Source organism: Ammospiza nelsoni, chromosome Z, assembly GCF_027579445.1.
Source record: "Ammospiza nelsoni isolate bAmmNel1 chromosome Z, bAmmNel1.pri, whole genome shotgun sequence".
Classification (NCBI taxonomy): Eukaryota; Metazoa; Chordata; class Aves; order Passeriformes; family Passerellidae; genus Ammospiza; species Ammospiza nelsoni.
Genome location: NC_080669.1, coordinates 49,890,213 through 49,916,744, shown reverse-complemented (window position 1 = coordinate 49,916,744; position 26,532 = coordinate 49,890,213). Strand labels below are relative to the sequence as shown.

The following is a 26,532-nucleotide window of genomic DNA, read 5'->3' as shown; positions in this document are numbered from 1 at the left end:
GGAAACTCTGCTTTCCCCACAAATCCTCTGATGAGCACATTTTTTTCCTCTCAGTTTCCATACTTTAAAATTTCCTTTGTAAGATCTAGCTGAACTTTTTTCCTAGAGGAAAGGGAGCTCCCAGTGTAGATCCTCTCCAGTGCTGCATGACCTTTACCACAGAAAGTTTACACAGACATAAGATGCAAAGGCTCATATCTATGCTACTAGTACTGATAAAAGAAACTGCTCACTTTTTTATTGCCTTCTCCTAAGCAGTTTCTAGCAGAAATGCTCAAAAGGTCTCCTGAAAGATGGAGACTACAGTTGTCTTAGCAAATACATGTATGTATGGTTTGTACCTTGATGATCCCACCCTCTCACCTATATTTTACACTTTTGTCTTCTGCTTTTCACTGACCGTTGCCTTGAAAATCCTTCCTGTTTACATGCTGCCTCAATAACTTAACCTTCCAATTTCTCAAAAATATCCTCCTCAACAAACCTAGAACTAATCAAAGACATCTACATGCATTAAAGCCCACTGTAAACTTAATATGCAAAAGCTTTATGGAGTCCTTAAAACCCTCTGAAAAGTACCTGATAGAAGAAGGAACATGGTTTTCAATTTGTGCATTCTTCTTTCTGTCTCCTGGGGTACTGCTTTGCAATATTCCTAGGGCAAACCTTGTTGTATAAATTTCACCTACCAAGATTAAACATAGGAAATGATTCCTGGAAACACTGGGATACTGCTGGGATCTATGGGGAAAGAGACGTGAAAGAGCTGGAGTGACCTTGAGACTGAAGTCACAACAGACAAGACAGCAAAGCCAGCAAGGAAAGCATCAAAGTTACATGCTGCTATTGCCTACCTCTTTTGGGCCCATTTCTTTCTTTGATTGACAGAGAAAGCAGCAAGTTAGATGCTCAAGGTGAAATCCAAAGTCAGGCTCAGGGAAGAAAACTCGTCAAAAAAGCAGACCCACACACTCTGGAGAAGCAGAGGGAAGTGAGGTGATCCTGGAACTTCCCAGAGGGACTTTTTCCCTCCACCGAGGGATACCATGCCAGCAGGGAGGGAGCACAGACATCGACTCTAGCCCTGCATTTCACCTGTGGGACAAGTCTATCTCACCAGCTGGGAAATGCTACTTTGGAGATCTTTATTTCCCCTAAATACTCATTGTTAGATCAGCGCCCAGGACTGGCATTCCAACCAGCCAGGCTGCCTAATCCCCTCCAAAATCCATGCTGTTTTTGCCTTCAGCAATAGCAAATGCCAGAGACAGCAGTCTGGACAGAAGAAATGAAACATTATTTCTTAATTCTGCTTCTGCCTGCATTTTCAATCCCACAAACCCACCCTCCCCCTCCACCACCCCCCCCAAAAAAACCCTGTATGAGCTGACATTTTCCTCAAAAAATTTACTGTTCACTATTTAAATTATAGCAATGTTTTTACTTGTGTACAAACAACAGTCTCTACTCCAAAAGAAGTATCAATTTAAAAAGCAATTCTGCGTCTCTAGGTTGCCAGGTAGACCACTGAAGGCATTTTTACCATCTTCCAGGGTCTGGGTCCGGGACCTTCAAGCACACAGCCGTGCAGGGCTCTTTCACACCCATGTGGGCCCAAATCCACACGGCCACCAAGCAGTGTCGCGGCGGGAGCCCCGGACAGTCTATCGAGGGAGGACAGCCGGCTATACTGCACGGCCTTGCTCCACACACAGCCGGGCACCCGCGGCCCGCGGTGGCTGGATTGTTCTGGACTTCACCAATTTCACAATTCACCAGCGTGACACACCACCTTAACACGGGGCAGGGGGCGGGAAGGAGAAGAGAGGAGGAAAATCCCCAACGAGGAACTAGCCAGAAGCACGTGCTCCTCTCGCTGCCGCCTCCCGGCCTGGACTGGCGTCCCCGGGCTGAGGCGGCGCCCGAGGCTTGCAGGCATCTCTAGGCGCCGCGCCCGAAGCTCGCCGACGGCGACCCAAAGGCCCCTGGCCACGGCGGGGACGCTGCGGGACACCCGGCGGCGCCCGGGCTCCGCACCGGGCTGTGCCGAGGTCCCGCGGAGCGGGGGGCGGGCGGTGCCGCCGTCAGTCAGCGGCCGCGGAAGGCGGTGCCTGAGCGGGTTGGCGAAGGCGCCGGGGGCGGGGGCAGAGCCGGCGGCGGGCACGGCACCGCCGAGGCACTGAGGCGGCGAGCGCGGTGGGGAGCGCGGCGGGAGGGGCGCACGGCGGAGAGTGGGGCGTCGCGGCGGTAGCTGCTGCCCGCCGGTGGGAGGGAGGTGGTGACGGCCCCGCCGCTCTTGCTGTTCCTGCTGCTCCTGCTGCCACCGCTGCTGCCGCTGAGGTAAAGCGAGTCCGCTGCAGCTGGTGCTGGCCCTCGGGCGGCTGCCGGGGGCACGGGTGCGGGGCGGGAGGGGGCAGCGCGGGGCCGTGCGGCCGCCCGGAGCCAGGGCACCGGCCGCCCCTGTGGGGTGACAGCGCGAGCGGCAGCGCCGCCCCGCGCAACTTTTTCCCCCGTGCCGGGGCGGGCGTCCGCTGCGGCCGAGGCCGAGCCCCGGGGATGGGGCAGCCTGTTCCCTCGCGGCCGGGGGCGGCTCGGCCCGGCGCTTCCTGGACGGGCAGGGCGAGCGGCCGCCGCGGGGCTGCCCGGGTGGCGTGGGGAGCCGGGCTGGTACCCGCGCCGGGATACAGCCCCCCCGGGCGGCGAAAGGGGTGTCCGTAGGGAGCGCTGGGGCGGGAGCGGTCGGCTCGGCGTCCTCCGTGCCCGGGCCTCCGCCATCGAGTGCCGGCTCGGTGCAGCCCTGCCCCGGCGGTGGAGGGACAGCAGGCACTGAGCAGCGGCCCCGGAGAGCGGCTGCTCTGCGGCGGGGACTGCGTGTCGGCGCGGGCTCCGGAGTGGTTAACCTGCCGGCCTCTTCAACGGGACGGAAGTTCAGACTGTACTGCTTTCCTGAGTTTTTTCATTATCACCTCCCTTCGTCCATAGTTTGCAGCCTTTATAAGGTCTTTGAGATGTTTCAGAACGAGATGTGGTGTATAGTGCTTACAGTACTTATTCAATGTGTATCTGTTTGGACTCGTTTAAAGACTTGTGATAGAATCTCCACAGATTCAAAACAATTATTTCAGACTGTAAACGGTATAAAGGTATTACTACGTGATACATCACGGACCTCACTTTCTTGCAGAAAATAGTGTTCTAAAGTGGTACTTGGTCGTCTCCACTTGGAGAGTATATTTCAGAGAAAGCTGCAGTTTGAGTCACAGGTGTGTAGACACCTAGTGGGGAGAAGATTTTGGTCTCCAAGCAAATTTCCCTGCTTACCCCACAATTCTCATTATTTCAGTGTCCCCCTGAGTATGTTAGTCAGCTCTTCTATCTACCAAGCTTATCCTGCAATGGATAAGCAGGTAGGATTGCAGGGATTTCTCTAGGGATTTTTGGAAATTGTTTGAGAGATTGCACTGCAGGAAATATGGTTATTAAATTTGTTAATATAAAGGTGAAGAAAATCTTTGCGTCTTATACTAGGCATGCTGTACCAGTAACAGCCCACCCTTCTGGTATCACTGTGCATGCAAATGCAGTGTAGAAGTTTTTATTCTCCAGCTCCAAAGACATGATAGCTTGTGTGGGAGGAAACCCTTGGGTACCAGTGAAGTGGGAGCCAGATGTCTTTTTTAACAGGGGAAGAAAGGGAGGGAGAAGGGGCAGATTTCATGTCCCCTTTGTTTTTCACCTAAATTCGTAGGAATGTCTCGAGTTTTTCTGTTGAATATTAAATTTTTTCCCTACTGAAATGCTCAATATAAACGATTCTGCTAAGAGATCAGAATTCTGCCTGAACTCAGGAATCTTTTAGTGGCATCATGCTCTTAGACAGTAAATAAAAAACAAATGAACATTGATTCTCCTCCTGTACTTCTTCTTCCTTTTCCATTTGACCAGCCAAATGGAAATCCAGTAATAAAATCATCTCAAATATAGGAGTATTTCTTCCCTGAAGTGTTTGGTTTGTTTGTTTCAATCTATTTAAGATGGTGTTCAAGCTATATATTTTAGGACCAGTCAGCTTGAGTCAAAATGCCTGAATGTAGAGACTGTGTAATTTCAATTGGAGTAAAAGGAATTTTTTTTAATGCAGGATCTTAGCCAAGCACTCTAAGAGGCATTTTGCATACACTGTGGTGTTACTGAGGTGAGGAAAACTGGTGTTTGTCCCTGTGTTAGATCTATATGCAAGGCTCTTGAACTCTGAGTCTTAGTTCATCCCTGAACCTGAGACACAGTAACAATAGAAAAAGGCATAAATCCAAGGAGTTCACAATGGCTGACTCACAGGAGTGTCTCCAGGTACATGAACCGTAGATCAGGAGGGCAGATCCTGGGTACTCTGTACTGAGGGTGGTGCTGGTAAGTGAGCATGAACAGGTACTGCAGCTCTGAGCCCCAAGGAAACTTTGCTATCATAACTTCATTGAGTTTTTCTAACGGTTTGAGTTTTTAAAATATGCTTTAAAATTGCCATAAGAAGTTCTACTACAACATTTCCAGTTCTGTATGTTCAAGAGATTAATAAGAGACAGAAGTACTCATTTTAAATATATGGCCATAAAGTTGCTATCATACATTTGATAATAAAAGATCAGAGGAGTAGGTCAAGTCAGTTGAATTATGCAGTGTTTAGAAGACTTCGTTGGCTGCCAAAATGCCCACAGGCAGTAGGAGTTAAATAAGTAGTTGTAGCAGAGCACTTGTTGAACCTTCCTTAAAAAGAAAATAAATATTTCAGAGTATTTAAAGTAGTCAAAGTGGTAATTTTCTAGCAGGCTTTGCTGTATGCATGGTTGGTTTTGATTGGAAACATTTGTATTAATCATAATGCTTGGATCAAAACTGTTAAAGTGCATTTTTTTTTCTCTTGCTACATGAAACAGGAGAAATCCATGCTTTTGTAAAGGCTTCTCTGCTATTTAGTTGATACACTGGTACCTGTACTTTTTCCACAGTTTTTGTCGGTAGAATTTTCTCTGGTAGAAGAGTCAAAATTAAATATAAGTGAAACTATTCATGCGAATTACAAAGTCTGTGATATTTGGTAGCATCAGTCAGGTAGGCAACATAGCTTGGTTTTTCAGAAGTGGCTGCAGAAATCTCTAATTAAAACTTTGGTGTGAGCTGGGTGCCTAATACACGTGGATAGATTTGCAACTTGTTAAAATAAATACTTATGTGCAAGCTTTTTGAAATAGGAAGTCTAATTCAGGCCCACATAATTCTTTCCTACAACAAAAACTGGTTGCAAGGGATGATAAGGAAGTTCTTCTAGAACTCAACAAGATTTTCTTCTGTGTTCTGTCACGAGAGATGTTGTGCAACATGCTTCAGGGACCTGATGGGCTGAAGAGGAGCCACATATAAATTAGGGATCAGGTTTATTCACTGGCACAGAAAGTCCATATGCGTTCCTATAAACACTTCTTAGCTTGTCAATCACATTTCAAAGGACTTGATGACTGAGGCATTAGAAAAAATGGTATGGAAAAGAGCTGTCAGATGTTCCCTGTTCCAGCCCTGTCTACTGATGTCTCTTTACAGTGTAAAAAGAGAGTGTTTTACAAAAAAAAAAACACAAAAGGGCTTTCTATACATTGAATGCAAAGTACATAGTCAATATTTACCTGCTGGTATTACACAGCTCTCTCAAGTCTTTTATTCAGATGTAGTTTAGGACTTTCATTGCAGCTTTGTGTAGTTAGTACTTTCTGGTTTCCAGTATAGCATTTCAAATTATGATTTGGCTTGTCTTTTTAAGTAGATGTAAATGAGTAACAGTTGAAATAATATTTAGAAAGCTTTTACTGTTCTATATGTCTTCAAGCAACTGTTCTCTAAATAGATTTGGGTTTTAGTCATATTTTTCTTTTACTTTATGGTTGGGCAACCTTGAGCTAAAAGTTCAGGCCTGTGTTCTCTTGCCTTTAATGTAATTTAAGCCTGTACCCTGATATTTCACTCCTGCTAGGGCTGCTTAGGTGGTCTGGGTGTGCCTGTTTCAGTTGCTGATTGTTTTTCTAGTATTATACCATAAACACATTAGAAAACATCTGGAAGATGGGGGAGTGGTTAAAGCCCCTCTTTAAAAAAGAAAAAGGGGAAATATGGTAGTCATCAAGTAAAAGTTATTTTGAGTCTTTGGTTCTTCTACAGATTACAAGAAGACCCGTTCCTCCAAAAGGTTTTTGAAATACAGGCGTCAGGATGGGGATTGTTGCCCATCCTCACCCTTGTCATAAAGAGGAGGAGACTGGATACCCCAGTGGTCAATGCTAATTACAGTAAGCTCCTCCTCTGTCTTGACAGACCTTTTGTGGAGAAGGGGTGTGGCTGTCTGGCTTCTGGAGATAGTATATAAAGTCTTGCTGCCTGGTTAGATACTGCACTAGAGTGGAGAGGAACAGCTCCAGGGCTTAGCCCTCTCACTCTGAGGCTTTTCAGTAGCTGTAAGTCACAGAGAAGGAAGTGTGCCTCATACTGCAGGGTTACAAATTTGGTTCAAGTAATTTGACATATATCCTTTATAAAAATGCAAACATTTGCTGTAGATATTTTTTGTGCTCTTGCTTGATTTTATTGTCACATAGGATTCTTGTGTGGGACAGAGTCTTTGCCAGGGTTGCAGAAAGCTTAAGCCAGAGGTAGAATCCCAAGTTCACAATCATCAAGTGAATGTGAAATGATTTCATGACATTTCTCTTCTCTTTCCAGGAAAAGCATGTGTGCAGAGTTTGGTGGCAGAATATTTAAGGTATGTGGGCAGTCTGTGGCAAATACATCTGAAGAAAGCGTGACTGGCTAAAGAGTCGTCTGAACTTGTGTATGAAGACAAAGAAGTGCTGGGAAGCCCAGGAAAAGAATTAATTGGAAGAATATTGCTAGACACAGAAGAATTGGAACTTTTAACTTCTGCAACAGACAGTGACTAAGAATATATACATTGGTAAAAACATCAGCAGTGAAAAGGCAGACTGTTTTTTCATATCTTTTGGATTTTATTACTTAAGAGACGTTTTCATCATCCCATTTAATTAATCTTGAATTTCTCTGTACATAAAACTATAACTGGACAATTGCATTTCAATACTGTTTAGTAACACTTTTGAATGTTAAATCATTTGCCAAGATGAGTGCTGAGGGATATCAATACAGAGCTTTATATGACTACAAAAAAGAGCGAGAAGAAGATATTGACTTGCACTTAGGAGATATATTAACTGTGAATAAAGGTACCTTACTAGCACTTGGATTCAGTGAAGGGGAAGAAGGAAAGCCTGAGGAAATTGGTTGGTTGAACGGCTTTAATGAAACCACAGGGGAGAGGGGGGATTTCCCAGGAACTTATGTAGAGTACATTGGAAGAAAAAAAATATCTCCCCCCACTCCAAAGCCTCGTCCTCCTCGGCCTCTTCCAGTAGCACCAAGTCCTGCGAAAGCTGAATCAGAGAGTGAGCAACAAGGTCAGTATTCAAAAGGTGCATGGTTTCAAGTATTTTTGTTTCACAGTCTTGTCTGAGTGTACTTTCATGTATATGGCACCTGTTGGTTACCTTGTTTTAGTGTACAGCTCATTTCAGTCAATTAAGAATTGTTTCTACATTGTAATGTTTAGCTCCCACACTTTGTAGTTTTGTATGGTTTGTCTCAGGCACAAGGACCAGTGACTTACTGTGAGGTACATCTCACAGGTTAGAAAGTCTGTTTCTAATTCTCCACTCTAAAACCTTAAGTGGAAAATGAGCCAGTTAACATTTATTTTAGGTTTCTAAGAAATGGATGGAAGTATTTCCTTTTGTGGTTCATCAAACTCACTATTGAGAAAGTTCTTGGTGAGTCCAATACTATGCATTCTAAATAAAAGCATGTTCTTACCACAAATCTTTTGCTACCAGCAGAAGATAAATAGTCTCATCATGGGGGGTTACCTGTGGTCTTAAAGGTAAAATTGAATAATTTAAAATTAAGAATGAAATGATAATAAAGAGAAATTCAGATTTATAATTTGGGGTATGGCATACAGTAGAAAAAGATATCCTTATATGAAAAAAGGTTAAACAGAGGAAATATCTTCCTAAGTTGCTTTTTAAGCTTTATTTGCAACAGGATGCTAGGCACAACTTGGAATTTTATCAGAACTCTTCTGTTAAGAGAAGAAACAAGTCTTGTCTTTTATAATTGGAAAATCTTTGGGGTAAAAAACCAAAAAAACCCCAAAAAAATTCTTTCTCCAAGAGATTTTGTCTCTTTTACCTACTGACATTCAGATTTGGGTTTTACAGATCAATAAGCCAAGTACATTTTAGAATAGACTTTACAGCTTATTGGAGAAGTCTAGACTAGCTTTTAATTCTTCAGCTTCTAATGCTTCATAAATTCTCTGGGTTTCTAACTGTAGGTAATAAGAGTTGTAGTATGTGGTCATGTTCATTACTATGGTGTCACTACAGTGACACCATAGTAATGAACAGTATCATTGCCCTTCCTACACAGAAATGTTTGCAGCATCACTTGCAAATTTGTGGGATCAGTTTATCAATTTTCATCCCTTTGTGCATATTGTAACTTTATATTCAGCTGTGCTGGTAACCAGCAAATATAAGGGCAGAAATATACAAAAATGTATGTGGCAACCAAGTTAACCTGGCAGAAGCATTTCTAGGTTGGTGGGGACTTAACAAAGAGTGAATCTGCAGTGGTTTATACAGCAGTGTTCTGAAGCACTGCAGCAGGTATTCCTTACAAGTCTGCAGTGCCTAGATGTAAATCATTGTTAGGATGAAGCTGAGGGCAGATGAGGCTGTAGGGGATTTTAAGTTGTGCTGTCCCTATCTCTGAAGTCCTTGAACTCTTACCTGCTAGTCATTAGAGCCTCATGTTTTCTCTTTCATTGGCATAGTTCTGAAAATGGAGTATTTCCTTTTAAAAGAAAAACTATTATATCTTTGATCATTCTTTTATTGGATATTAATTATGCTGCTCAAGTGACACTGACTGTTTTCTTAGCCCACCTGTGGAGGTAGTTATCATCATCCTGTGTAACTGCAGAAGAAATATGTTTTTTTGGATAGACACCTCAAAGTTGACAGGTTATTTTGAGAAGCAGAGAATGGAAAGAAAATACCATTCTTTACATGTCCTGCGGTGTGGTGAAGCAACGAGCGTCCTGGCTTTGATGTTTATTGGTTTAAAAAGTAGCACTTTGTAACTTCTTTAGTTTCTGTGCTCATGCTTGCTCGATGCTTCTGTTCGCAGCACCATGCTGTGAGCTGGCCGCAGCACTGCACTGGGAAGTCCTGGTGTTAATCTTGCTGTTTCCAAGCCTGCCTCAGGACTGTGTTTGTAACAGACATTTATGGGAGTTTCAGCTGCTGGGAGTTACTTTGGGAAATTCTGCTGCAGATTTGCGGGGGCTCTGCTTATATGTAACCTTCTATGTGAAATTTATTGCCTGTAGACAAAGTACTATTTACATACAATGTGTTTATTTTTAATACCATCGGACTCTGGGAATTGGAAACAAGAGAATGTTCTGATTTAACTGAGAATCTTCATCTCAAAGCCTGTGCACATAATCCTGCTGTGTTCTAAAATGCTTAAGAATCAGCTTGCAGTCCAACCTTGTTTTCTTCTGATTAAAAAAAAAAAAAAAAAGGACTTCCCATAGCTGGTTTTGAATTAAAGATTTTAAGCTTCATATAAGAGGCTAGACACCTCCATAATGCCCTAAGACCAGGGATTAGACCCTTCTGAATAGAAATTTGAACTTCAGGCTTAATTACGTTTAAATAAAGTATGCTTTCCTAAAAGAAATTAGGAAAAGTAATTATAAGTAGTCTCTTTACAGATCTTTTTTTCCTGAAGAGATCTGAGGCAGAGAGTGCTTTGAATCTTAGAAGCAGACTTGGAAATTTACTGAAATAGTATTATAAAAATCAAAATGAAGGTAAGACTTTTAAGTTAGCAAAATGCTACAAAAGTTAGGGTAAAATCAGAGGTGAGGACAGAAATACAGTTCAGATAAAGAACAATGTAGCAATATATGTTTGATTTTCAGATGGCTTCACTATTTTTGTTTGTGCTATTTGGGGCAGGGAATAGCACAGTTAACATTGTCCAGCAGCCAATGTAATGGGCAGTAGGCCAAGAGATTCTTCCCAAGATGATACTTCTCTCTACACCCTTAGAGTGTATTTCAAATAAATTAAGGTGTAGTGTGAAGTTGCTTGACCAAATGCAGTCAAGTTTACATTTTCACTACTTGAAAGTACTGTGGATTAAAATGACAAATTAATGGGGAACTGTAATTTAAAACTACTTAAACGTACCTCATTTATTTGTAATCTGTATCCTTTTTTAATTCTGTAAAGAGGGAATTCTGTATGTACTCCTGTTGCGTATATGTTGAATAAGAGTATCAGAAACTTGCGATTTCAAAGAATATATATGCATAATCAAAGAAGTTCCATTAATTTGCCATATACCTAGGTTTATTTTTTGAAGAAAACTTTTTAATACTTTCACTACTCTTTAATACTTAATTATTGAATGGTACTTAATTACTGGATGGTTTTCCCCCTTGTCTTTATTAAGCCTGATCACTTGCTCATCAATGTCCAGATTGCTTTATATTGGGTATAATTTGCAGTATTTAAGCACAATGCTGCCAGTACTCATAATGCTCAGAAACAAATAATCATAGACATCTGAACACACTTTGCAGTCAAGGAGGCTGTTGACATGGGAAGAGGTCTGCTCATCAGACCTGTCTTACGCAGTCAGTCTTAAAAACAGAGAGCTTCCTAAATGTTAAAAGCCAATCTGAAAACAACCCCCCCCTTGCTGGTGGTCTTAAGTTCCATTAAAACACTTAACTCTTTCCCCATATTTTTATTTTATTCATCACTTATTTTAAGTTTCTTGAACCATTGGTTAAGACAGGAATTAGCATTCCTTGGCTGAAATGTTAGGACTATTATATTTTGCCTGTCTTCCCCTTTTCTTTGTCAGTAAAGAATTAGATTTAGTCTGATTTTTGGGGGATTTTTTTAAAATAGCATCTGAAAAGACATAAAAAGAAAAGAGAAACAAAAGCCCCAAGAAGTCTCTAGCACCTTCTAGTCTCAGTGTCAGATGATGTAGTGTCAGAGCTATGGCAAGGCAGATGTAATTCCTCTCACTGTTGAGAGATTCCAAGTGATCCAACATGCCACATTTTTTTCCCAGACAAGGGTGCCTGGCTGCTGCTGGGAGGATTGAGGTACTTGCAACAGTGGAGACACAGTAGAGGGTCATTTTTATTCCCCCCAGCAGATATCTGAAGTTTATGTGAAACAGTAAAGATTTCGCAAGACTGGGTTTTTTTCTCTTGGAATGATTTTTTTTTATTTTAATTGAAGCTACATTAGGCTGGTTCCTCTTGCTTATCCCAGTTTTCCTCAATTCTTTGCAAATGGAAAGTGCATAAGCTGTACAAAGTTCAGATACGGTTTTCAAACGTTGATTCAACTCATCTGATATGGCCATATATATTTAGAGTTAATTCATACAGTATCATTTCCCTACCTGTTTTGTGAAGGCTGATCTTAAGCATACTTTGGAGCATTAAGCTTTGATTTATGGACTGAAATACAGATTTAACTCAGAATGCTAAATTCTCACTTTGAAATGAAGATCAGATTGCAGAAGGGCAGACCAAAACTTTATATGAATAATTTGTCTGGTTTGCTGTTTTGGCACTTCCTGTAACTTCCTGTATAACTTAAAAGGGTTGTTTATGTTGACACTTTGTACTATTTCAGCTGATTTTGAGCCTAAAAATAATCTGAAGCTCTTCCTTCTTGTGGTGAAACTATAAAAGAGATTTTTTTTTTAAAGAAAAAGTCCAAACTCTTTTTCACTCTTCTTCTAGAATAGATACAGATCATCAAGTTACACAAAGATAATGACACATAACATTTGGAAACTCTTTCCTTTCACCAACCAGGTTATGCAATATCTGATAGAGTTCCAAACTGACAGAGGGCATAAAACCGTTTGTGCATGGTTTAACCGAGTGTGTTGTAGGATTTGTTCCTTTAATTTTGCTCTAAAGTGTAACGATCCATTTGTGAAAATTACTCAGATTTGTGTATTGAGGGACATAAGAGTGAGTGAAATGCAGTGAACCTGGAGCCTCCATTGGCAAGAAAACAGTCATCTTGGATGATTTAGGCAAATGGAAAAAGGAAATTATGAGATCATGAGCCACTATCTCATGACATATACAAATGGTAAATATATTTACCATTCAAGCCAGAGCCCTTGAATTCTTTCTTTTTAGAACCAGTTGGAGTATAAGCCTTTGCCCTGCTGCAGTTGTCAGAACTTCATTGCAGACATGAATTTTCACGTCAGTTGAGTTTGACTTGCACTGGGAAATGGGGCAAGTTCCTGCTGTAAAGCCTTGCTGGCTGCTTGTGATAACACTTCTAGGCAAATTTCTAGTTGCCAGATAAGTGCATGCATCTGAAAACAGAGTCCTTGCCAACTGCTTTATCACTGATGATGGCAAAGATTTTTGCAAGCTCCACTGAAGTGAGATAGAACATTTTTTTTTCACAGCGATAATATCAGGGTTGATAATAACTAAAAAAGCCTTTATAAGCACCACAGGAAGCACAGGGATAGGCTTTGCAAGTTTGAGTACAAACTGCACGTGGAGAGAGGGCCTGGGCAAATTCATGGTTGATGCGTGGCCCCACCTGCTGGTACAGGAGGAAGGAAGCAAGAGGGAGGAAGGACCTTCAAACACACTGTCTTCCATGTTACATTTTAATCCTCACAGGATAAAAATTAAAGTGAGAGAGAGAGCTTTTTAAAATTATTCTTGAATTGAAAAATAGATATTCCTGTGAAAAATATATCGCTTGGAGTACACAGAACCCCCTTTTAATCCTCAAGGTTGATCTTAGACTGAAAAGGCTTGTGTTACTGAAATGAATCTTTTTTCCCTGACTGTATCAATCTAATTAATCTAACACATTATTTTACACATTTTTGCATTAAGAAGCTGAAATAATAAGACACTCCTGTTTAGCTGCTGTAACAAATATTTGTCTGTTTTGTGTCATACTTATTTTAATATGCCTTTCTGTGATTACAAAGGCGTCACTACGTTGAGTGACTTTGCTTACATTTTCTTAGCCTTCTGTTATACTGATTTAGTCTGCTAATACCTTGTGCTGACATGAAAACTGGGGCAGATGTAAAGCATGGCAAAGGTGAATTGGCCTACACTCTTATTGGAATCATCTTTGTCCTGTAGCTGTGATCCAGGAACATCTGAAAAAACCTTCACTGGTTAGCAAATAGTTGTTACTTAGGCTTGCATGTGATAACATCAGTTTGTGAGTTTTAGCAATACACGGTACTAAGTGTTTGCCAAGAATGGATCATTCAGCACCCTGAGCAAATAACCGTGCCCACTTAAATAGTTGTGTGATGCCATATATGCATCCAGATTTTCTTGTGTGAAAGAACACAAGTCTGTAACTGCAGCTGGCTGTGCACTGTTTCACATCTGCGTCTTACCAAAGCCACTCTCCATGATGAACATCCATGAAATCAATCTGAAGTCTAGAATACAAAGAACTTCTTTATTTTCATACTGGAGAAGGGTATTAAGTCCTGAGAATACTTTGGTAAGAATCTAAGTGCTTGAGAGAACTTAAAGAGAATTTCTGGCTTAAAAAAATAGTTGGTTAATAGTTGCTAACTTTTGTTCATGTCTTCATCAAAATACACGTCTAAAATGCAATTCTATTTTATGATGGTTTCATTAAGAGAAGGTGCTTGTGTAGATTTTTTTGCTAGGGTTTTTGTTTTTGTTTGTTTTCTTTTTTCTACTGTCTTGTAGAAATGCCTGCACCCTTGCACATTGCCTGAAATCTTTTCATAAAGTGTTAGCAGGTGTAACCTTTTGTACTAATGAGACTGCTTTTTGTTCAGTCTTTTATAAATGCTGTATGCTGCAGTCCACAAGGGTAGCACCTAAATTTTGTTCCTTATTTTCACATGTTGACCCACTTTATAAAATAGTTTGTATGTAAAACAGCATTAAAAAATTATATTTAAGCTGATGGCTTTTCAGGTAACAAGATTCACAAGGCAGATTTTCAAAAACTCACTACTGCCTTGATCCAGGGAAAGATGTGATTGCATATGGTTTCTACACTTCAAAAATGTCTTTTGAGACTGTCTCTTACTTCAAAACTACTATGTAAACTATGACATGAATAGTGAAAAATGTCTTTTACAATTTAGTTAGCTGTCAGACAATTTTCTCATTCAATCCACTAATGTTTGTATGTGCTCTTCATCATTTGCTATGCTAGAACATTTCCCAGAGGTCAGTATCTGAGATAATTTCTTCACTGGAGGTTGTGGACATTGAGAGCAAGAAGTAAGATCTGCCTTTGGTAGGTCTAAACATGCCAGTTTCCATCTCTGCTGGCAAATCACTTGGTGGCATCTGGGACAGGAAGATGCTCCTGCAGAAGGGAGACCTCTTGCAGGAATGGCAGTTACTTTGAGTCCATTTACGACGCAGCAATTGTATCTTTCCAGTAAAATAGATGGGGTTGATTTTTCTCTGTGGGTTTTTGCCTTTTTTTTTCTTTTTATTGTGTGTGTTTTAGAAAAACAAAGTTAAGCTCTACTTTCCTTGAACATTTTGATGCTTTCCTGTAAAACACATGCACACCTTAGGTTGTAAAGGTAGTGGCAAAAAGCCAAATTATTCCACTCTAGAACATTTAATTCAAGTGGTCTCTACCTTGCTCTTTCTTCTCTCTGGAGTTGTATTTGTTGGATGCATCATGTTTGAACACTCCAGTTCCATAGCCTCCTGCTCGCCACCTGGGAAGAAAGGAAGCATATTGCAACCTGAGATCTGTAGTCTCGAGAGGGAATGCACCTCTGAGCTGGTTTGTGCTGGGATAGAGTTACAACGACAACCTAGCAGAAGGCATGGCTGCACCAGGTTTGTATGTCTTGTTTACAGATATAACAGTGGAATTTATTTGTTGGGGTCAGGAGAGAAAACTTCAATGCTATCACCTATTTTTCCAAGATCTCTTCATCCTGCTTGGATAACATTGGTAGATAAGCAGATAAGCATGGAGGACTATTCTTGGCAAAGAAACTTTTGAATGGTACACTGCAAATCAATGTTCCAAAGCATGTTACAACTTCTCCAGCTGTCTCTCTCAAGGAGAAGCCTCTTAGTTTGTGAGGTTACTCTTTTTTATTTCCCAGTCCTCTTCCTCAGCTCTTTTTTGCTGGAGGTAGATGAAGGCACTTAAATTAGGGAATTAATGAAAGAAACCACTAATTATGCATCATAGTAGATAAGGCTGCACAGCTGTATGTGGTTTCATTATCTCTCTATCCAGGAACATTTCAGAAATAAGCAGTTAAGGGGAAAAATTTTCAGTCGCTTTCATATTTGCACATGGTGTTCGACACTGTGAGCACAAATTCCAGTCCTCTGGTGCTATTTTGTCATGAAAATTTCACTGCAATTTTTCATGTGCTGCGCTTGGATGCAGGGAGCAGGAAAACGTCACTTGTGTTTTCAACCTTACCCTTGAATTGTCTCCTTGCCAAGACACAGCTGCTTGGCACAGGTGAGGAGCAACAGAGACTGTGGCAAAACCCTCCATCATTTCCTGCTTTGCTCTTAGTTGACTGGCACATGCATGAGAGACATCTGACCTGATGTGATCTGCCAAGAGTTGTGAGGTGCCAGGACACCATGGGGTGCAGCGAGGTGTGATCTGTTGCTTGGCCTTTCAGTCTCTGCTGGTATATGGGTATTCTGTGAAGGCTTGTTTTAGGTACTTTGGAGTAAAATCTGTACAGATGTTTAAGTACAGTTAACAATATATTCTGGCCAGTCCAAATCTACTCAATTGTTCTGAAGCCAGATGAGTATAGCCTAAATAAGTCAGTAGCCCAAATAAGTAATTTCCTTAATAAGAAAATTAAGGGAGGCCTTTTTTGCTCCAGTGCAAGCCTGTTCTAGCCATAAAAATTTTTCTAGTCATCCTTGTAATCTGGCCTGGCCAAATGATAGAATTTTAAGGAACAAATTCTAAACAGCAAGTAGCAAAAATTTCTTCTGAAAGAACCAAAAATAGGACCTCTGTTCATTGAATGAGGGCTTCTTAAGGGCACAGAGTGATGAATGTTTGAATTCTCTTTGCTGTATTTATAATTAATTACTGTTGGTTGAAAAATTAGTGTTCCCTGCAACTTCCATGTTTTTCTGACTACTTCTTGGATCAAACTTAGTGCTTACAGTTCTAAAAACTTTCTGGTAGCCTGTGTAAACTGCAGTCCCCTACATGAAATAAGAGATTTTCACAATCTCATTATTGTCAGGATTTGGGAATAATATTAAACCACTGGTTGAACAATGTTTACTACAGAGCAACTAGCATTAAATCTTGCTTCTTAGCAAATTGAAAGTCTCATCTATTTTTGATACTAAAACCTTCACTGAAGGTGCTAGTGGGCTGCTGCTGACTTCCAGAGTGATTTAGAATGCAGGACTTTGAGTTGCATGAACAGTTTAGCAAAAAAGGGGAAGACAGTTACCAACTGTTATGCTTTTTCTCCAGATGTTTCCTCTAAGACAAATATGTAGAGTTTTATTATGACACAGTAAGAACATGCCAATTAGATGAGTATGGTTGTTTTGTTGGGGGGGTTTTGTGTGGGTTTTGTTTTTTAATTCTCAATGTCTGTTTGAACTAAATAGCCAGTCAATCAAATACGGTGGTAAATTGTCTAGTAGTTTGGATGGAACATGCCCATGCTTGTTAATGTGAGCTGCTCTGTTCTAAATAGAGTACTAAAATCCTTTCTTCAAAATCCTTTTGGATGCAAACTAAAAATAAAATTATTGTAAAGTACTGATGTTCTTGAAAATACTCTACATGATTGAGGGTTTTTTTTCCTTTACTTCAAGAACTTGTTCATACACAAAGCCATAAGTTACTATGCTACTTTCTCTTAAATTTGTGGCAAAACCCATCTCGACTTCAGAAGGAACAGGATCAGACCTATAGTCAAGATTTAGCAGCATTGGGAAAAATCACATAGTTCTTAGTTCTTTTTGGCAAAATTCACAACACTTTTAGTGTTTGGAGCACAAATCTTATCTCTTTTTGGAAGAGATTCCAGTATACCAGATTCATAGAATATGAATGTGCATTAAATACTACACTACAAACACTGGTGTAAAGAGCAGAGTCTGATTGTCCTTTCATAAATTTTGAAAACAAGTAAGGGACTTGTGAGCATCTCTTCTGAGGTCCTGGGCTAATGTAGGGCATGTAATTTCACCCTGTTATTCCTGCTTGAAGCTCCTAACTTCTAGATGAATTTAAAGCCTGTTATTAAATAGTCCAAACTGCTTCCTTTGTACATATTTAGTGTAGATTACTTAACTTTTTATCCCTTTAGTATCCAGCACATGATAAGAATTGTGAATTTAGTAGTAAAATGTTTTCATTTAGGAAACTACATAAATTTAATTGTATTTGGTGATGACAGTATAGAAACTGCTTTGACAAGGTTATTTTCTTCCTATATATTCAGAACTCCTCACTGATACTTGTTAAAAATTTGCTCTAGGGTGATAGATACTTTGGCAGGGCTGATGTTTTCCTTAGGGCTGCCTGTTTGGGTAATAATGTGATAGTAATAGGGTTTCTTATAATTGAGGAAGTGATATGATGACAGTTTTATTTGTAAATTCTTTTACTGTAACAAATTATTATACTCAGAATAAATACAGAGTTTTATCACCTTGATGTATGTGTGTATAGACACAGAGCTGCATACTACAGTAGGAGAACATTAGGGTTTCAAAACTGCATCTAAATCTTGTGTTTATACATAAAAGTACAGCTTCTTTCAGTGTATACCATCTGATGCAATTTTTTTTATTGATATAGTTGTCTCACCCTTTCCCCCATTTATTCTTGCTTTCTTTTTTCCAAGGTCTTCACTGAATTAAGATTGCTTAATTCAGGTTGATCAGTTCCTAGTATTAAGCCACCTGTTCTTCACAGCCTTCAACCTTCTCTCTGGAAACAGGTTTTTTCATTGATACTTGTGCTCTTTCCAATGACATGACTAATTAGTGTTTCACAGAACTTCATAATGACAAGTACTAAGTCATCTTTAGGACACTTTTGTGAGCAAAGGTGCTATCATCGTTCCTGTAAGGAATAAGGTAAACAAAACAGACAATTAAAAAAACAACCAAACAAACAAACCTATTGCTTCAGGATAGTCTAAGGTTAATCTCTTCATGCCATGTACATTTCACTTCAAAAATGTGAACCTAGGAAGTAACTCTTAAAAATTCTTAACATATGAGGACCTTAGCAGTTACACTTCACTGAGATAAATAAACCCAGGAACCAGAAATGGATTAGGTTTGACTCTGCAAATCTTTATTTGTCACAAGGAGTGAGTACCATATTCTCACTCCGTGTCTGGCTTCAGTTACTATGTACTGGATGTCCAAAACAATTCCTTGCAGAACAAATCTTCCTGGCATGCCTCTTCCTGCACCAGCTGGAATCCAAATATAAGCATCAAAATCAAAATAATTACTAGAACGTGAATGCACAGATTCAACATATATGGTAACATAATTTAGTGTTGGCTTATTTGTTCCATGACTTTGCAAATCCAGAGTTTCAAATTCTCAGTAGTTTGTTGTTCCTGTTAGACATGCCTTGCAATAGAACATTTCAGTGACACATGTTTTAAGCACCTCTTACTTTAGGTTTTTATGGTGCATCTCTATTAGTTTTGAGATGTTGTTGTATCATAGTTGTGATTCACAATACAGGAATATTTTGTGAATGGTGACATTACATAGTAAATTACCATTCTGGGAACTAGATCTTTGCTCTTGTAATACTAATCAATAACTTGCTTCCTTGAAAGATGCCTTTGCTCCCGTCTTTATCTTGCCATGTAGTAAGCTGCAACCTTAATTAATCAAGAGGTGTGGCAGCACAATTTTATCCTAGTATGACAAAGTTCAAAGCTTTTCCTGGGCTACTCTGTTGCTAGCATCATACATTAGATTCCTCGTTCAGGAAACACTAGTTTAGAAAGTGGAAGTCAAGACATCAAGTGTGGGTGACAGATGAGTAATGAGGGAGGTATGAAAAATACTCTTGACACCTGGAATGGTTATTCATTAACTTTCCAGATGCACTAGAAACGTGGAAAGAGTGTTCTGCCATGGAGGAATCTGTGCTGTCTTGCAGGAGACTTCTGCCAAATTGGAGAAATTGAAGGGTATACTTACTCCATATGAAGTTTTCTGCTCTTACTCCCTATGAAGTTTTCTGCACAAAGATCTTTTTGTTTTTAAGTTTTTCATTTTTCATATCTTTAGATGTTAATATGGAAATTGCAGGCTCATTGGGTTTGAGTGTACAAACAAGAGAGAACTCTGGAGAGCCATGGCATTTGATCTTTGAAAACTATGTATGTATGCATGCTCCTCTGAAAACCCCAGATTGCAAAAATCATTTGTAGTGGGCTAGAGAGGTATTTGACAGATTATGTGCAAGTACATACATGTGTGTTTCATTATTTGATTGCCTTAGGAGACTGGTGTTTAAGTTGGCAGATCTACTCACTAAAAGCAAAGCTCTTTGGCTGGCAGGATTACAGAATGCCTGAAGGAGAGAGTCCAAATGCTGAGAGCAAAAGAGAGGGAACATGTAATGTGCAGAAAGCGTGGGGAAGCTATAAAGCCAGCAGGAAAAAATAGATTTGAATATGGTTCCAATTTGTTCTATTGGGCTCAAGTTGATAGCCATGCAGAAGTAAAAACATGAAATTCTCTTATTTCAGTATGAAGTTAATGTTCTGGAAAATACTGTGTTTTTTATCATGCTAAGTATTATTTGGTTACCTATTTGCAGCTTGTCAGAAATCTTTAATCCATGCTTATTTTCTGACTCAAATTAAAAAAAAAATCACAGTTTGTCTAGGATTTTTACAGAGCACTGTCAGACTGTGACATAGGTGGCTGCTATAATAGGCTATGAAACTTTGTTCTTCTCTTTATTAGCATGACTCAAAACTCCACTGTTGACTCCCAGTAGATGTTAAATTTCTGCATTTAATTTGGCGATATGTAATTTGTAGCTATTCTGGGAAAAAAATAAAATAAACTCCCAACCAAACCAGTCTTTATGCATTCAAGTTTGGAACGAAACTATCCTGCAATGCTTTGTAATCAGCAGACGAGCAAGTTGAGTATGTGTAGCTAGAGAAGTGTACACCTGTGGCATTGGACTTTCTTGATGTCTTGCTCCTCAACCTAAGGCAACACAGAGTAGCATTTTGACTTGGTTTTTTGTATTGCTCACTCCTACCTGAATGCCATTATAGAATAACCAGCCACCTTGCTCTGTCCCCTAAGACTTACTTCTCAGTTTGAGAGCAAGGTTTGAAGTATGGGAAGCTGACAGGTGAAAAGCAGACTGATGTACTGAAACAAGAAAAAGAGAAGCAGAAGGGCTGACTCCCCTGAGAGATCAAGAAATATGCTATTTGAAAAAACCCAAACCACCAAAAAAGCAAAAATAAAAGGGAATTTCCCTTTAAAAAAGGCCAGAGTTGAGATGATTGCTCATACTGATACATCTAAATTATTTTAGAGATTACAAGTGGCACATTTACCATGAAAGACTAGAATCCTTTGAGAGGTAATAGGTCCTGCAATAAAAAGGTCCACGGTGGTGGCATAGCAGAGTTTAGATGAGTTAGACTAGCTGTCTGCTGCCATTTTTGAGGAGCTTTATATTGTAAAATCCTCAGTAAAGTTGTCTGAAGTTGCCACATGTGAACTGTTTAGGAGACAAGTTTTTCCAGCTTCATGCAGGCAGTTCATATGAACTGTGCTTAAAAACAAGGAGTCATGTGCGTTTTAGAAAAATCAGGTCAGTTTAAAATTAATGTATCCCTCTTTTTCCTGTTCTCAGCAGAGAGCTGGTTCTTTTGGAATTATTTTCCTTCTGGAAGTCAAGTGAGATACCCTTTTGCCTTCTGGCATAGCCAATAGATAGATAGATAGATAGATAGATAGATAGATTTGAAAAGGCAAACAAAATGAGGAAAATGTGTTCCCTTCTGCTAAGGCTGAATAAAGGTAACTGGTTCTTTCTTCTGGCAAGATGACCAAGTGATTCCTCTGGAGCACAATAACAGAAAGACCATAAATGTAAGAATGTAAGACTTCCTTTCTTTCCTCTCTCTCTGTCTGTCTCTCTGTCTCTCTCTCTCTCTCTGTCTCTCTCTCTCTCTCTCTCTCTCTCTCTTTCCCCCAGCCCCCACACCCGGTAGGGTAGCAGGAAAACAAGCAATATATACCTGGCATTTTGACAGAATAGACAATTCTCAGTCCTTGCTGGCCAGTGTGGAGGAAGGCTTACTCCAGTCAGCCAGCAGCCTTTCAGCCTCTCAATCCCCCACCCATTTCTTAGTGAGTCATAGCTAGAAGGCCTTTTCACATGTTTGATCACATCTTGCTCAAGTCAGGAATGTATTTTTACTCCTTTATTGCATCCTATAAGCAACATTCCAAGTCAATTGAGTGATTTTTGCTTTAAGCTTGGTACATATGTGGAAATGGAGATAAATATATAGATAGATAATGCCACTGTATTTTCAGATATGGGTTAGAAGACCAGCTAACTTTCCTGGCAGGCACAGGATGGTGGAAAAACTGATTTATATGTTTTATGTGGGTGACCTCTAGAGGAGTGGTACATGAGCAGTACTTAAATATTCAAGACATTAGTTTTTCTTGTCATTCTCATGTATACACTTAGTAGTCCTCTAAGTTCAGAGATAGCATTGATCCTGTTACCCATGAATTTTCTACAAGAAAGTTGGAGAATGTCTACAGCACATTCCACTGTGCTGGAGTAGGTCAGTGTAGGGCATCTGCTGAGTAGCAGAAGTAAGGAATGGAAGCAGTGGATCAAAAATGCTTCTTGCTCATCTCTTGGGTCTTTGTAGAGGACCTAAAAAGAGCTTCTGCCTCCTCATTTACTCCATGAAAGAGCTGCTTTTATTTGATTCACCTGAGCTAAAGATCATTAGGAACATGTTGTCAGTTCTTAACCAGATTTATGTTTTTCTATTTTTGCCCTTCTGTAGCTTACACCTTCCAAGTTCACTTAAAAAATCTTTCTTTCAGTTATTTCATCCTATTCTGTTCAGTCTCACTCATCTACCACTGGTTTTCAAGAGAGAGACTTTTTTTTTTGTTTTAGACCACAAGGCACTCTAACACTGTAAGGTTAGAAAAGGATTTCTTGGATTTGAAGTGTTTAGGTTTTCTTAGAGAGGCTTTGTCTCTTGTTTTTGGTCTCTTTGCAAATGAATGCACCCACTGCAGACTGAAATCCTGCTCCATACCTTCTTACCCTGACTTCAGTTAATCCTTGGCTTGCAAATGGTGATGTAAAAACAGCCAGTTTTTCATGAGCACCATCTTTGTTGTCATTGTCAATTTTCTTATACACTTTCTATAAACAGGTTTTACACTATGTGAATTTCATAACACAGTGTGATGGTCAGTACACAAATGAAGGTTTTTTGCCAGTTAGAGTTAGTTAACCAGTTGGAGCCCTGACAGCTTTGTAAAAGTTCATGAAATTCATTTGTCTCCCTAAGTGCTAAGGTCTGAATTAAAGCTACCTCAGAAGAGAAGTGTGAAGAAACAATGATTAATGAAAGAGAGATCTTTAGGTTCATGCATTAAGTACATGTACTTGATATTGTATGACATCTTTTTTGTTTGGGATCTTGGTAGTATGAAATATATTGGAATAAGAAAATAACACTGATACTGCTATGCAGAGAAATCTCCACGGGAGTATGATATGGGTCAAAAAATCTTATTACATATAGACTTAGAGTTTTCTTCTTCATCTGAAGGTAAAGAGGATGGTGGGATTACCTCTCTATAGATTCAGTCCAGGATTTTCCTAATAATGTTGTTTCTGTAACTATGTCAGATCACCCAATGGTTTAATGGCTGTAAGGATTAACCCAGTTTTACTTTCTTATAAGTCTGCCTTTCAGCATTGCTGTATTGCTGTATTCTGTTGCTACAGCTACAGCTCTAAGCTTTTCATTTTTTCTTTTTTTTTTTTTTTTAGAGGAGGAAACATGTTTGATTTGATTGGAAACACATTCAATTTTTGAATAAAAGTCGTGGTGCTGGAGAGCTGTTGCCATTGTTTGCATTTTTTTTCTGGGTGACTGCTGTACACTCATTATTTTTAACTTTCTGTGTACTTACAAATGTTTCCCACAATTCCCAAAAGATGAAGGAGCAGTGTTGACTTTTATCTGTCAGCAGCTTCTGCCAGTTCTTTTATGTAAATCTTCCAGATCTAAACAACTTGACTTCTCAAGCATAGTAATATGCATTATCTTTTCTTGCAGCTGTGAAGAGCCTATTCTTTTCTTCTAGATTTTTTTGTCTGTGGATAGTTTGACAGGGATTTGTTGTCATTCTTCTCCCATTAGTTTCTTCACAGCAAAAAGGTAACAAAACAAAGCATTCTTTCAGAGCAAAACAACATACTGCCCTGAATTTTTATGTATTATGGTTATTGAATAAAAAGAGAATGCTTTAAATTCTGCTCTTCTCAAGCAGAGATACTATCGCAGACCCGTGTTTGCCCTGCATAAGAAACTTTGTTACTGGTAAAAAGGACACAGCAGTAAGGAACAAGGATCCTTTAGAGATAGGACAGGTCATTCTCAACAGTGTTGCAGTGACCATGGTATCTCACAGTGAAGGTTCATCCACCGTCATGACCTGTCCTGGCTACAAAGAGCAGATGCTGCTGGAGCACTGCAGTTTCTAACTGTCACCATTTATATGGGGAAAGGGAATTGATATTAGTAGTCCTTGTAGGATAGCACCAGACATGATACTGCTTTTTAAAATACATGTTACTACTTTTTAAATGAAAATGGTTTCAGCACATGAACTTGCTCTATCTATGCAGTTTTATCTGATAGAGGTCATTGAAATAGTCTCACTATGGCTTTCCACTAGTCAGCCAGAACCACAATTTTCAAGTGCCTTTTGAGATGGACCTCAGCATTCCTTCCCTTAAAAAGATAGGCAACTGCCTCTTTCCTATGTGTCAAATGTTTTCAGGAAAAACCAAATACGTATTTCCTCTCCCACTTGCTAGGAAGAACTCAAGAACAAATTGTGGACCATAGTACTTTTACATGGGAAGCCATTCTAAGAGGAGATGATAGAAAATTCAGGTTTGAAGAGGAAAATAAACAGGAGAATATAAGCCTACTGCATGACCATGTGTCCTTGTACAGTCTAGATAATATTCCAGGTACTGAAGTACTCAGTTCTTCAGCTGAGTTTTATCCCTTGAGAGCTCTGGTCTTTGTGCACTGAAATGGGCAGTGTAATTTAATGGAGAAAATTCTATGTCATTATATGAAAAGAGACAAAAGCATGATCTGAAATTTAACATGCAGCCTTAGTTCTTTGTGGTCTTAAGTTTTGAGTGCTTGACCTTGGTGGTGGTGGTCTTGACGCTCTTATAATATAGTTTTGTTAATGTGTCTGTGTGGTATGGCAGGCATCAGAGGGAGCTTTGCTGCTTATTCCTTATGGAGTGACTGTAGCAAAAGTACCATGTAAACTTTGACTAATAGCAAAAGTACCATGTAAATTTTGCTAATACATACTAGATGTATTAGCATACATCTAGTCACTTTACACTAAATTATATTTTTAGTGAATTTTCAGTCTTACTTAGTTTAAAAAAAAAAGCCTAGAGTGCAGAAGTTAATAGAAATCATGGCATAAATATCCTTGGGAATAATGAGGTAGTTTGTGGGAAGGCAGCTGGCAACAGTTCTAAGGGAATACTTAGTTAATCATAGTGCCAGTGAGGTAGGTTTTGTTTTGAGAACTATCAAAATTTTTTCTAATAAGGACTTCTATGTACCACCACTAAAATCTGGATGTTTAATGGCAACAATAACATTGAAGCACTGGGAACTTGATAAATAAGTCACAAGATGCAGCTGCTGGTGGAATGTGCTGTTTGTTCTCTCACCAGCACTATCAATACTACTCTTGACCATTTGGTGGTATATATTTCCCTTCTTGATAGTATGTACGGTTTCATGTCAAACCACTGTCAGAAGCTGAAATTGTCATTTAGTGTCTCTGAGGAGAACTAAGCAGGCCGAGTTACTCAAATTCTTGCAGATCTCAGTTCTTTTCTAGTCCTGGAACAGCCATCCTGAAGGAAGGGGAGGGAATATAACAAGCCTCACTTCATGAAAAAAGCAGTTCTGCACTTTATTGCTTCAGCTATTTAGTTGACCCTGTCCTGTTCCTTCTTTTCTGTCGTCTATCATCTCCTTGCATGTGTTGATGTAGTAACTTGGTACCTACATCAGAGCTTACCTCTCATCTGCTGGTATCTCTCTGACTGAAAACTGCTGGCAGGGAACCTGCAGATGTCAACAAGACAGGAAAAACAGGTGTTAGCTTATTAATTTTTTTTCCTCTGTCATTGGAATCATGCACTGAAATCCATGCTGGCTTGTTCTATTTAGAGATGTTAACCTGTCCTTCCATTTAAAGGGATGCTCATGGGAATGTGAGAACACTACTACTGCTGTGCTCCTGCATGTCACACAGGGCTTAGGTTGATCCCTGAGAGTGAAGGGTAAGAAGGAATTATTCACCAGTCTGCCACGCCTGAGAAAAGCATGAAAAGCCTCAAGCTGTGCCAATGCTCCAGACCACTTGAGGGTGGTGAGATGTGCCTCTCCTGGCAGCCAGCAGTGTCAAAGTTCCAGTGCTAGCCTGTTTGGTTTTCAGCTCCAGCTAAGTATATCCTGACCCACACTCTATCCTCCTCAGCTTTTTGAGTGCCTCCTCTACTTAGAAGAAGACATCTTTTAGTACATTCTTGCTTATTGCTTATTTTTTTCTTTCTGTTTATCTCACAGATCCTTGAAAAAAGAGTTGAATAAGGAAGTGATTTTCCCACCTCTTGCTTGCTTTTTGGGGGAAGGAGTTTCTTTGGCAAAACTATGTATGCATTATATATGGCATTATGCAGTGTACTTGATGCCGGCACATTTTACTTATTTAATGTTTTTTTTTTTCCTCAGAATGGTACTGCTCATGTTTTCTAATCATGCTAATAATAGTTGTAAATAGTTGCAGCCATTAAATTCAATTCTTTTTGGAAAAAGAGTGTTGCAAAAGCTCACCCATAGAGGGAAGCAGAATACTGTCTGAACTATGGGCTGCTTTTAAAAAATTATCCATGCTTCAGATGAAGCCAACAAAGAACATCTGTTGTCTTAATTATA

At 39.8% G+C, this 26,532-nt stretch overlaps 1 protein-coding gene across 3 annotated transcripts in view; it reads left to right on the top strand.

The window, feature by feature from the left end:
- The first annotated feature begins 2,189 nt into the window (after positions 1-2,189).
- Positions 2,190-26,532, top strand: part of PIK3R1 (phosphoinositide-3-kinase regulatory subunit 1) — a 60,151-nt gene continuing 35,808 nt past the window's right edge. Inside the window, exons 1-2 of one of the 3 annotated variants that reach the window (XM_059492985.1) lie at positions 2,190-2,340; positions 6,766-7,514. In XM_059492985.1, the coding sequence (XP_059348968.1) occupies positions 7,181-7,514 (334 nt within the window). In that variant the 5' untranslated portion in view covers positions 2,190-2,340; positions 6,766-7,180. Of the gene's footprint in view, positions 2,341-6,444; positions 6,501-6,765; positions 7,515-14,947; positions 15,074-26,532 lie in introns of those variants that run through there. The other 2 variants (XM_059492986.1, XM_059492988.1) reach the window with 2 other exon arrangements.